Source organism: Amborella trichopoda, chromosome 7 (assembly GCF_054954075.1).
Source record: "Amborella trichopoda isolate Santa Cruz 75 chromosome 7, AtrichopodaSantaCruz75HAP2 v2.0, whole genome shotgun sequence".
Lineage (NCBI taxonomy): Eukaryota > Viridiplantae > Streptophyta > Magnoliopsida > Amborellales > Amborellaceae > Amborella > Amborella trichopoda.
The window spans coordinates 43,294,714-43,308,331 of NC_142342.1; the positions used below are offsets into that span (position 1 = coordinate 43,294,714).

Consider the following 13,618-nt stretch of genomic DNA (forward strand, 5'->3'; position numbering starts at 1 on the left):
TCAATATATTTTTTTTCAAGTGTAGAGAGGATAGAAATTAGGATTTTTTTTTGTTGAAATTAATCTATGGGTTGAAAAAGTTACATCCCCAAATCTTAAAATTAATTCTAAAGCATTCTACTCCTGTGAGAGCACAATTAATTCTAAGACATTCTACTCCTGTGGGAGCGCAATATCTTTTTTTTTTATTGAGTTGTGAAGCCTCATATTACTAGTTACCGTTTAAATCCATAAAGCATCTCTTTTTATTTCATTGAGCATTTATTTATGAGCGAGTTTTTGGTGAGGCTGCAAGCGCACCTGAAAACTGTGCTACAAACTCATATCTGGTTCATAAAAGCAAAACATTATAGCAAGAATAGTACACAATATCTAACGGGTCTATAGAAACTTAAAACAATACTCCTTCAGCCGACTTGATAATTATAAAAACTGGTTTGAACTCCTCAATGATCTCACTCAGGAGTACCGTACACCATGACCGAATGGATTATGGGAGCGCCGACGTGGCACGAATATGATTCGTGCCACGTAGCAAACGGGTCTGGATCGTGAAAGGATAAGATGGGGAGCATGGTATAACAGGCCGAAAACCCACCGTTTGTGGGTTTTCTGTCTCTCGAATTTGTTTGGTTGCAGAGCTCTCTCTCACTGAGATGGCCTCGATCTCTTTCTCTCACTACCTGCTTGACAGTCAAAGCCACAATTTCCTTCACCATGTTAATGGCTCCTCTGCACCCAAATTCAAACCATTTTATCAACCACAAGCTCTCTCTCTAAGTAATGGCTTTCAATGCTCAGGTGAACCTCTCTCTCAAGCTTGTTTGAGCTCTCTTTCTCTCTCGTAAAAGTTACCTCTTTCTCTCACTATCTATCTGTTTCTCTATTGATTTTGATCTCTCTCTCTCTGCTTCCTGACTTCTGAAGAAACCTGAGAACCCTGTATGGTTAAGGAATTTGAACTCTCTCTGGAAAGGTTTCCAAGACTTATGTGTTAATAAAGAATCTGAATGTACTCTCTCTCTATGATTTGCATTTTAAGCCTGTTTTCCAAGCATTACATTATTGTTTAGCAAGTGGAAACCTACAATTTCTTATCAGAAACCATGGGATTCAGATTAAGAAGCCACTATTTCTTTGCATTTTTTATATTTTTGTGGATTCTATCTGTGGAAATTTATAGGAAGAACATTTGTCACTTTCACTTCATGAATCGTGCTTTGTCATTTTCCTGGTCATACCTTTACTCAGACCATATATCTCTTATCACTACTTCTAACCATGTCTTTTTGGTTCTTCTAACCGTATCCTTTTGGGTCTTACCGTTGCCTTTTTGAATCGAACCAAATTGGCCCTATGTAGTGGTGCTGCTCTAGGTTGACGTTGCACATTGCTAGACCACCTAAATCTTCATATTATCCCCCATTGGAGTCACCTTTAAGTTCCGTAGGATGTATTCATTCTGAATTCAATCCTTTCTTGTCCAGCTATTTATCCATCTCAATATCCTCATTTTAAGTGCACTAATTCTAGGAATATGTTGTTTATTTCTAGAAATAAGATTATGCCTTCAAATAACTAAGATAAAATTTATATTTTTCACTGTTATCATCAATCCAATTCCAAAAATAGGTTTCTTACTGTTCAATCGCATAGAGAGTGTAATATGGATGAAGCCATGTTATGTAGAGACTCAACATGTAGTAGCATTTGACATGGATACTGGTGTCATAAACTCTAATGTTAAATTTGGCCTTCTTGACATGTAAGGTCCAATCACCTTTTAAAGAAAGGGGGTGGTTGGATTTTAGATGACATCAAGCATTTCTATAGCTAGATTTTCAAGAAGAAATATAAAGAAAAGAAAATGTTATGTCTAGGTTTCTAAAGCGTCCAACACAGGCCTCATGTCTTTAGTGTGTTGACACAAGCAAAGTTTAGAAACTCGTCTAGGCCAAGGGACTCGGCCCTTGGCTGAGCCGAGTAACTCGGGTGAGTCCAGACTTGCTTGAGTCCTGTACAGGGCGAAAAGGCCCTAGAAAAAACGGGCAAAACATATAAAAATATGAGAATGATATAAAAAGCAAAATAAAACTAAACCAATGTTGAAAAGTCCAAATAAGCTTAAAAAGATATAGGAAAATGGATAAAAAAATGATTTATAGATGGGGAGATTTAAACAAAAAAAATGACAAAATGAAAATATAAAGATAGGAATTATGGCAAAAAACACTCACGATTCATTTCCCAAAAAATCGAATCATATAAAAAAAAAGTTATACAAAGTTCCTATATTTTTAACATTTTTTTAATTTTGCTTTAATTTTTAATGTACCCCGAGTTGTACACACAACTCAAGATACCTGGCTGAGTCTGAGTGGGCTCGGGGGAGTCACGGAGCTATGGACACAAGTTAAAAAACTAGACATGTGTGTCCATATTGCACAGGGATGAAGTGATTTGTATCATGCAATCCTAATGTCTTCTTTTACATTCAATATTCTCATTAGGGCATCATTGCATAGCAGTGATCTGTTTATGCTGTTAATTAAGTAAATTGTATTATAATTTAGTGTTGCTTCTTGCTGTGTAGGCTGTTTTTCTTGCTTCATTTTTTGTCTGTCTTCGAACCTGTTATTTTAGAATTGTATCAAATGATGAATCCCAATTTTGTGATGCAGCACCTTGATACTTCGCTATAAAATCTAATCTAGTTCAACTTGTCGAATGTGTCCTCTACTTCTCTTCTCATTAATTTGTAGTCACTTTTCTAAGGTTTGAATTGTTTATAGACTGCTTTTTCTAATCCGAAAACTTGGGGCCTGGCCATTGAACTTTCTAAAATCTTCTCTCTTGAGCAGTGACTTCTTAGGTGCATTTTTAATGGATATAAGAATTTAAACTGATTAGAATCTAGGCTCCCTCGAACTTTGCATCCCGGTGTCTAATGACAGTAGAAGGACAATTGCCCCATGATAGGTAGTGACAAGAATATCCGACACTGGTTTTTTATGTGAGAAGATTATATATTTGCTTCATCATGTGAACTTGGTATACCATTAATTTGCCGTGGTGTGTTGTCATAATCCCATGTATGACTTAGCAACTTGTGTGGATTGGAGAACTATGGCCCATCACCCGGTTCTTATTAGTGAAAAGAACTACAGAATTGTGGGAAGCATCTGGAATGCCACAAGGCAAAATTAGTATGGTCGAATGAACTATGGTAAAATTCATTGTGCATATGGGTCATCGCCTTCCAATCAAATTAAGGAAGGTGATGTAGGGAGAGAGAGTGGTAGCCATCATTGTGTTATGTCCCGTTCTCATGGATATTACACTCCATCGATTACCATTCATTATTTGATTGGACCGTGATGACTCATTATTTAACTGACAGAGATGAGTCCAATGGACTTTCCATTCATCGTTGATGGGATGGAGGCCACGGACTTAGATTTTCCCTAGTCCATTGGATTTTAGTGTTACTTTCCTGTCTTCCTTTTGGGTGGGTTAACAGAGGGAGTTGAACGTGGGATGTGTTGCTGCAATTGTCAGTGACCACTCCAACCATGAAGCTAGGTGCCCAACCTTTATTCATTTTTGTGCTTTATTCAACTTATGATTGAGTAGAACATGCTTACAATCTAGTATGTAAAGTTTTCAGAATATACTAACTGATTGTGAAAATGCATTTTGTTTTAAACTGGTTTGTAGGAATTGAAAAGGAAAGTACCAACTCTCATCCAAATTCACCTTTGAAGCAACTGAAGAATGTAGCCTGTAGTTTGCTTGCTGTTTGGGCAGTGACTACTGTGTCACCTGCACTTGCTGCCAATCAGGTCGATAATTTCCTGTTATTTATCTTTGTTCCCGGTTTAAAATTGCAATTTGAGAACTTTATTATGAGGTGATAGAAATAATACTGTTATTATTCATTACCAACCATAGTTGTCATAACTAACTACTAAAGTACCCTTGATTATCCAAAAGGAATGACTGGCAGGTTATTTCTTTCTACAGTTAAAGTTTTTTGGTGAAAGATATAAATGACTTTTTATGATACAGAAACAAATTGCAGTCAGGGATGGGTACAAATGCCTTTTGGTAGTTTTCTTTAGTTCTTATTTTTTCTAAGAAGTTTTTCTTTGAGTCAAAACAAAAATGTATATTGGTGGTTCTGTTTTTCTTTTCATTATCTGGTCTTTGACTGATTACTTCGAAATCAGCCTTTTTTCTGATGCTTCTTAATCCAGTGGTCTGCTGGTTTAGTCAGTGTCTCATTAAGAATATGCCTTGTTTAGCATTAGTGATTTATTTTGATAAGATTGGAGTACCTTAGTGCCTATTCCTATAAAAGACATATGAAGACTAGCAATCCTAATCCATTCCATTCAATTTTCCTTATTCTTCTCTTCCTCATTTATACAGAGGCTTCCACCATTATCGACCGAGCCAAATCGGTGCGAGCGTGCATTTGTTGGAAACACAATTGGTCAAGCAAATGGTGTCTATGACAAACCTCTGGACCTTCGATTTTGTGACTTCACGAATGAAAAATCCAATTTAAAAGGAAAATCTCTTGCAGCTGCCCTAATGTCAGATGCTAAATTTGATGGTGCTGATATGTCGGAGGTCATTATGTCAAAGGCTTATGCTGTTGGGGCAAGCTTTAAAGGTCAATAATTTCATTTTCTTCCTAGAAAATCCTTTTCTAGTAAGAATAATCAATTAACTTTTGTATTGTATCATTTGTAATTTACTAGTGTTGTGCTTTTGCTTTTACTAGAGAAATTTACCAAAACATTGTGACTTATGATATCAGTGATCGATACTTTGCAACTTACTAAGAACCACTTAGAAGCCTTCCATATAAAAGATGCTTCCCTTGTGGATAAGTAGTATTTTGTATTTTGGCAGGAGCTCATCTGTGTGCGTGTGTGTATTTAGGTGTGTGCATGCACGCAATGTGGTTGTGTCCCCATGCATGTCACAGCTACAGCCCCTCACTCAGGTGTCTGAATCTACTCTAAATGCAGAAGCTTAACAAATCTCTTTCTGAATCTACTCTAAATGCAGAAGCTTAATGAATTTCTTTCTCATTCCCTCTCTCTCAAACATACGCACACGCACACACACACAGAAGCACACATGCGCACATATACCCATGTGCAAACACACACACATACAGTTCTACATCTCAAACTATTGTATACAGAGAACCTTTATGACTCTCTCCCTCTCTCAAGCCAAAACTCAGTTCTCTTTCTGAAGTAACTTGTATATGAGGAGGCTTAACTGCTGCTAACTAATCTCTCTCTCTCTCTCTCTCAAACATGTTCCTATGAGGTTTTTGCAAATGGTTCGCCAAATTTATTGTTATCCCCAGCTAATCAAGACGTTTCATGCAGGTGTTAACTTTTCGAACGCAGTCTTGGATAGAGTAAACTTTGGGAATGCCAACATGCAAGGTGCCGTGTTTAGGAACTCTGTGCTGTCGGGTTCTACATTTGTTGATACCCAATTGGACAATGCAGTGTTTGATGATACCATCATAGGTTACATTGATCTTCAAAAGCTTTGTACCAATAAGACTATCACTGAAGAAGGAAGAGATGTGCTTGGTTGCAGGTAAAAATTTATGTTCCTTTTCTTCATTGTTTAGATTTTGATTCTTTTGGAAATTATTAGTATATATATATATATATATATATATATATATAGGAAAGGTTTCGATACTTCTTCTACTATATAGAAGATATATACTTCCTCCCTTAGATCAAGTGAGCCACTGACTATTTGAACTAGATCCGATACCTCAGAGTATTTTATTTTTAATTTTTTTCTACAAATTATATGAATTTGAAATTTGGTATGTGCCATCATCTCAATAGGGTGCACCTAAAAAAGTTTTATAAAAAATATTTTCAATAACATAGGATGACAAAAATACCCTTGAAACTTTCAAGGGCATTTTGTTCATTTTATTTTATTGGAATTTTTTTTTGTTTTATTGGTGCGAGTTTAAGAGAGAAGTGAACATCCAAAATTTAGTGTCAAAATATTTTTTAGAAAAAAATTAAAAATAAATGAGTGCAGAGGCATGACATTGTGATTGGGGCCATCTCAGCCGTCCATTCATAATGGAGAGTTGGATAAAGGGAAATATATAAATTTTATAGAAGTGTAGAAAGGTTGCCCTATATATATATATATATATATATATATATATATATACATAAAAGCCATGGAGTTTTTTTCTCCGATTCTCAGTTTTCAATATTTGCAGGTCTCTCTCTATGTCTCTCTCTACACACACATTCACAGTGAACCATGTAAGCTTTTGTGCGTGCACGTGCACCTTCACATATTAAGCTTCTCCCTCTCTTGCCCATTGTTTCATGCATGCTTCTACATCTATTTCTCTGTTACAATGACACTTGCATGCCTCTCTCTCTCTCTTGCACACACAATGGAGTATCCGTTCTCTCTGCACATGCACAATGACTTATCCATATTGCTATCTCTCTCTCTTGAAACAGACAAAATGAGATACTTGAAATTTTTTTTATAATTCTTTCTTGTACAAAATTAATTCTCTCCTACAAAATAATTATTTCTAATTGCAGGTGAACTTCAAAAATTTGTGGACGTTTTTGGAATTGACAATTAATCCTGAGTTTTCTCTCGAGAATTTTGGGTTGTAATGGTAAGTAGGATTGCCTTTATTCAATGTATTTGTTTTTTATTATATGTACATGAAAATTTGTTTCAAGAATGAAGGAAATAAATTACCATACAATTAAGCGAACCTTGAGTGTTTGTAAAATTAACTCCATTTAAAACATTCAGCTTTTAAATGCCCCTAATTTTGTGGTGGAACTTGAACTTCTTTTCCTTCATCCATCTAGAACTTCTCAAATGTATTTATATATTTCTCTCTTAATTCTCAATAACAACAAATGGGTTTTATTGGGCTACTACTTATGGAAGATATATTTAACCTAATCAACATTACAAGCTAAATATCTGTGTTTTAACTCATGTTTTCTAAGGTTTTTTTTTTTTTGGTAATTCAGTGGGAAAAAATACTCCCACTCATTTTTTCAGTTAGTTTAGGAGTTCGTTTCTTTTCTTATTTATTTATTTATTTAAAGGTGGTAGTAGGGTGGTGTATATGGGAATGAAAAATCATAACGTGCTGACTAGGAGGTGCTACCACCATACCCAGCCCCTTTCCCCTTTTTTTAAGGTTTCTCCTCTCTTAAAAGAAGACAATACTATTTTATTAGTTGATGATGTAACACCCCTACATGTGGGTGATGTCTTATAAAATATTTTTTTTGCTAGCAAAATTTATTCTTTATACTAGTTAATTATACAAAATACCTCTAGAATAAAAATTATTTGTATTAAAAAGCTCGAGTATCTAGCGTTTGAATGTATTTGAGGAATGCACATATAAAAAAAATTTCCGCATCCCCCTTAATATGAAAGAAAAAGGAGGGAGTACCCTAAAAAATCCATAACCCAAAGGTGAATTTTCTAGACCAAATGGAGGAGTTTGAGACATAAGAGGGGAGTAGCGTAACAAAGCACAATAACCCATACTTATTTCGGGAAATTTATAAAAAAATCTTAACAGATGAACTATTTAACATTTTACTTATTTGTAACTATTCCAACGGAAGACCATGTTTTTTTGATGGGTATTGAAATTAAATAAAAAATATAGATAACTATTATATTGTCTATTTCGAAAGATATTTGGTTTAAGTGGAAGGCTCTCTTCAATATTAGGATTTCAAATTTGTTGAGAACATGTAATTAGTCTATGGAAAATTTATCAAAATGGCTACAAGAGATGAATAATTTAATATTTTACTCAACTTTTGATTTAATTGCAAAATATCATAATAAACACATGAAAATATATACAATAAGACCATTTATTTTTTATACAAGAGGGTCACAATCATTATTAACTATTAGATTTAAAATTAGATGGTTGCAGAAGTATCACTGATTGAGCACAAAGTTTAAAATAAATTTATCTGATGTTGGGATATATTATAGTCTTTTGGATTTTACATCTAATGGCAAAAGATGATTGAAACCTCTTTGTACTCAAAGTAATAAAAGTAAATTGTCTTACATTATACAATTCCAAACAAATTGTACTTTAGGTTATATGCTTTAAATTTATATATCAATCGAACACTTCCTCAAAAAAAATGTTGAAATCATTCCTCTAACTGACGATGTTCGGTGTTGGGAAGCCAAAACGATTAGAGATAATTTAGTAATTTTACCTCAAAGAAGTACTTCTATCATTCGGCTAAAGCCTATTTGGGCATAAAATTACCTTACCTAAATACCTTTAGTTGGTTTGAGTCTTCTGACTTCCCAACACCAAATGTGGGCAATTCAAGAATTTTTTTATTTTTTTTATTTTTTATTCTTTTTTATTTTTGAGAAAGAACTTTATTGAAATAGAAATTTAAAAGGATAACCTTAAATGTAATTTGTAATATTTTGACGATTTAGTGACGATTTCAACCCTTTTCTCATTGTTTTTAAGGTAAAAAGTTGAATAGTATTTTATTTCTATTTTTTAATGTTATCAATAAATTGAAGAAGTAAAATCAACTTTGGCTTCTAAAAATGAGATTGTTTACAAATAAACCATTTGTTTTTTGTACAATGAGGTCACAATCATTATTGTCATTTAAATTTCAAATTGGGTAGTTGTAAGATTGTCATTAAATAGACACAAAGTTTCGAAAAATAATTTTCAGACTTTGTGACTCACCCCAAGCCATCCAATTTGACATCTAGTGAGTGAGAATAGTTGTCATCTTCTTGTAATAAAGGTAAATGATCTCTTTGTAGACAATCTTCTTTTTCTTCTTTTTTTTTTTTTTTTTTTTTTTTTTTTACAATGCTAAAAACTTTTATTGAATAATTGCTTGGAAAGCGTCAAATTACATATGAGGAGCTAAAGGATTCGAAATAAGCAGAGAAGGGGAAGAAATGCCATATTTGGCAAGGCCCTTAGCTGTATCATTTACCTCACGATAGACATGAGGAAGGAGACCCATAGTTCTAGAGTAGAGGAAAGGTAAAAAATCTTCAGCCTGAAAGTGCGGAGTATGTAATAAATTTTTTTAATTATTTTGTTTTCTTCACCGTCTAGATCACTCAAAAAACGTCTTTTTACCATATAATAACATAAAATAAAAAAATATAATAGGATCTCAAGAACTTGAAGCCATTTAAGTCATACTTTTCAGTAACAAAAAAAAAAACACAACCAATGCTTGGGAATAAAAAATATAATAAAAAATATAATAAATAAATATAGAATAAACAAAAATAGAGTGTCGGATATTATCTCAACCAAGTTTCGTACACCCCGCACAGAGTCACCACCTTTTGATGGAGTAGGATCTAATGGTCAACTTTCAATCTCAATTAGGAAAGGAAGTTTGGACAAGCCACTCCAATAGAATGTAAACCCCTTTGATCTTAAACTTAAAATCTTAGATGAATTCCCTTAGCAACTTAGTTTGAGAGAGATGGATTCTCTTTTTGCTACACCGTAAAATCCTTGGCGATAAATCCATAGTTGAGAGATGAGAGAGAGAAGAACTCCATAGCTTAAACTTTTAGTTCCTGTTCACAATGTGGGAGGGAGAGAGCCAAGAGGTGGAGAGAGTGGAGCGTGCCTTTTAGGCTTTCTTGAGAGAGCGGAGATTTCCAAGATGAGAAAGAGAGAGGTGAGCCCCCTAGATGGATGAGAGAAAAAAAGTTTTTGGTGTAGAGAATTATGGGCAAGGGGTTTTTCTTTTATAATGGAAAATATGATGGCTTGCATCTTCTTGTGGATTGAATATGAACTATTGATCTAACTTATGGGGTGAGAGATTTGAGCTTTCATTTCCATAGATAGGCCATCAACATGCTATGGAAGGTGCTAGAATATTTATCCCTCTTTTTCATTTGACCATTATCCCATCAATATAAATAAAATAATATTAATCATAATAATGTGTTTTATCCAAAAATATGTACAAGCCTTAACATATTTTTTGAAATATTCATTGACATCTTTCTGAAGATAAATCACCTTTTTTAAATCTCATAATAACTTTGCCTCCAAGTCAAAGTTATCATGCTTATTAACTTCAACACCTATAAAATGGGAAAGACTCTTAAAAGTGGGCCACTCAAAAGGTGGCTATGTGAGCCCCACCAACTTAGGGCATGATAGACCCATGTGCACAATGGGCTCTCAATATTTTTTAAATATTTTTAAAAAATTAATAAAAGATTAAAATGGATTTGAATATTTAAAACATTAAAAAAATTAATATCTCCATTTTAATAAATGCAAATTTTATAAATAAAATATCCAATTATTTAGAAAAATTCAAATAATAATTCTAAAATCATATTATTATAAACTAAAGACAATTAAATTCATTAGATGAGATAAGGATCCATATGGTCTATGAATAAACATTTGGGGCACTCCACCTTCAGCCGTGGACTACGTTCCACACTTGCTTTATCAACCGACTCAGTGTTTCTCATGACCCATAGTCAATGCAGGGGCTCATTTGTAGGACACCAAAGCCTAGCCGATGAGCCAATGGCTCATAATCTCAGTTTTATGGATTTCAGGTTCTCTCCTAGAGAGGTGCAAATGTCACCTAGACCTGATGCGGCCACAGCTCCTATGGGACATAAGTGTATCTCTCACACATACATAAGCTTCACCCTATAGGTGGTTTGCCTTTCCGAAACAACTATCATTATGCATGTTGTGTGATGGTAGATGAATAAGGCTTTGGCTCCCATATTTGAAAGCCACCATCACACAAGGGTCACACAGTTTTTCGGCTCACTCAGCATACTCCAACCTCATCAAAAGATGACCTATTAGAATCCTTATCGGATAGTTTTTATGTCCAGATAACATAGGTCAAACACAATCTAATATCAGCAAATATCGTTTACTTAGTATGGTCTACAAGAGACCACACCCCCATTGAGTTCATGTTCCACTATATCATTTTATTTTATGAGCATTCATAAGACCTTTAATGACTACACTCACCCAACAACCGTGGTATTCTTTGTTCAACCCAAAACTCAAGCTTCTTAAATTAACAAAAATATCAGTATGTGAGACCCCTCTTCCTTCGCTAGTAGAGGACAACCAGTCCCAATCAAATTATAGAATACGATCTTTAACGTCCTCCAAGTCTTTTGAAATACTATTGAAAGTTATTTTGTTCCGCTCAAGCCAAATCTGCCATAAAATTGCACCTTTGAAAATATTCCAAATATTAACTCCTTTTTAAGATAAATAAACCAAATTGAGGTGATTGATAAAATCCGATAAAATCTCGGGAAGCATAAGAGAGAAGTCCATAGAATGGAAGGCCCAATATCAAATTCTTACTGTAAAAAAGCAGTGAAGAAAAAGATAAGAACCAGTTTCCTCATCTTGCTTATATAAGAGACAAACATTAGACAAAATTTGACCTCTTTCAAATAAAAAGATGAGAACCAGCTACCTCTTTTTGTAGACAATCCCTCGGAAAATACTTGTACATGGTGTTACTTGAGTTATGTAGTGAATAAATGAGCATACAATTTTCTTGCTTTAGTGTAATGAATTTAGTGGTGATCATGGTAGACAGGGAATTTTATTGAATTAGAATTCAATGGTGGGCAGTTTTCATGATTATGTATTTTGTTTTAATCTAAGAAATTTAACGGGTAGAGATGCTTTTTCTTTTGAAAAGGTTTCTATGCTATCTCACTCATGAAAGCTCCAACGATTGTGTTGGAGATTGAATTCAATGATGAAGACACATTTTGCATGGTCACATTCAACCTAAAGAGGTCAGGTCAGCTTTTTTTTGGGGCTTTTTGGATGTTTTCATGTATTCTTTGGCTCTATGGGGTTTCCAGTTTCTTTCTATTTTTCTTGTTTTTGAACTGTATATAGGGGTGGCAACTGGCCCGGGGCCGGGGCCGGGGCCTAGGGCTGGAGTCACTAGACGTAAACCTGGACCCCACCGAGTCTAGAGTCACTGGACCCAGACTTGGATCCGAGAGAGAGTGTGTGTGTGGGCCCATTATTAAAGTGTATGCTGGGTACGTGACTTTGGCAGAGATTGTGTTTGTCTTTATTTATGTGGGACACGTGGGCTGTGATTATGAGCGTTTTTTTATTTTTTTTTCTCTTTTTTTTTTTACCATCATAAACCCATATTGTTGGCATTATTTACAGTATTGTATAATATTTATGAAAACCCACATATACCCACATCCTTACTTGTTTTACATAAAAAAAAAAAAGTTTGAACTTTCTATGCGCGTAAAAAAAATATCATCCAAAACTGCATCGAAACCATTTATAACGTCGTACATTTATAACGTCGCACAATTAAAACGTCGTACTAGGTGAATGGGTTATGAATAGACAAGGGAGGCACAGCGGCCAACAAGAATAATTACTTAACTTTTGTAGTTTACGTTGATTTTAATTTCTAGGGCCCCACAAAGCAAATTGCATCTAGGCAAACAGCTGTTCAACAAAGGATCACATCTACACTACAAAAGTAAGAGTACCCTAAAAGAAAAAATAAAAATAAAAAATAAAAATACTAGCCTTCTTATACAACCTATTTCTATAACTTCCTAAGTTTCAGACCTTTAGGGTAGAAATATTTGCCTAAAGAGACATTAAAACTAGTATACTTTAGACCTGTTTAGTGATATGATACCAAACAACACTCAAACAAGAAGAAGATGTAACACCCAAGTGTGAAGCCAAATGATTACATGTTCCTGGGAATTATCCATTAACCAAGGCAAAAACCCTATTGAGTAGTAATTTAGGATTTCAAATTTTGCGATGGAATCTCCTCATTGAGTGACCTCAAATAATAATTAAAAAAAAAAGAAGAAAATTATGTGCATTATATATTTGTTTGAAAAAAAAAATGCTTTAAAATGGAATAAAGATTGTCTAATTTTTAGACAGTCAAATCTAAGTTGTTTAAAAAGAAAAACTATGAATTTTGAGTAAAAGAACAACTTTGAATTTTGAATTTTGTGACTCTTACGTGTAGCCCTTAAAAAGGTAGACAGTATCTATGCAATATTGAGGCATTATTTTTTTCTATTACATAGAGAATATATTTCTGATTTTTTTGCTAAGATTATTTTGTGAGTTTTGGAGATTACATCCCAAAAATTGAGATAAGTATCCCAGCATATGTTTTTCCTGAGGGAGAAAATATATAGCGCATTCCCTAGGGAGGAGGAAATCTTTTAGCTTAAAAGAATCCTCTTACGTGAATCTTTTTCTTTAGGATGCAAGTGTATAGATGCTCGTTTGGATAGGGCTGGCAATGGTTAGGGTGGCCCGGCCCTAAAACAGTAGGGCTTAGGCTATAAACTATGGCTTGATAACCGGGCTAGGGTTAGTACGTACCTGGCCCTAGCCCTGTAGGCTTGGCCTTATGGGCACAAGGGCCAGGCCGTGGCTACTCTCACGTTCGGAAGTATGATATACACGTATGAAAGAGGGAAAGTT

General features: G+C 34.4%; 1 protein-coding gene across 1 annotated transcript; it reads left to right on the forward strand.

Annotated features, from left to right (window-relative positions):
* The first annotated feature begins 358 nt into the window (after positions 1-358).
* LOC18423091 (Tetratricopeptide repeat (TPR)-like superfamily protein) lies at positions 359-6,864 on the forward strand. Its single transcript, XM_011627109.3, has 5 exons — positions 359-801; positions 3,718-3,842; positions 4,432-4,678; positions 5,412-5,631; positions 6,630-6,864. The coding sequence occupies exons 1-5, from the start codon at positions 657-659 to the stop codon at positions 6,631-6,633; spliced, it is 741 nt and encodes a 246-aa protein (XP_011625411.1). The 5' UTR covers positions 359-656; the 3' UTR covers positions 6,634-6,864.
* Positions 6,865-13,618: the final 6,754 nt, after the last annotated feature.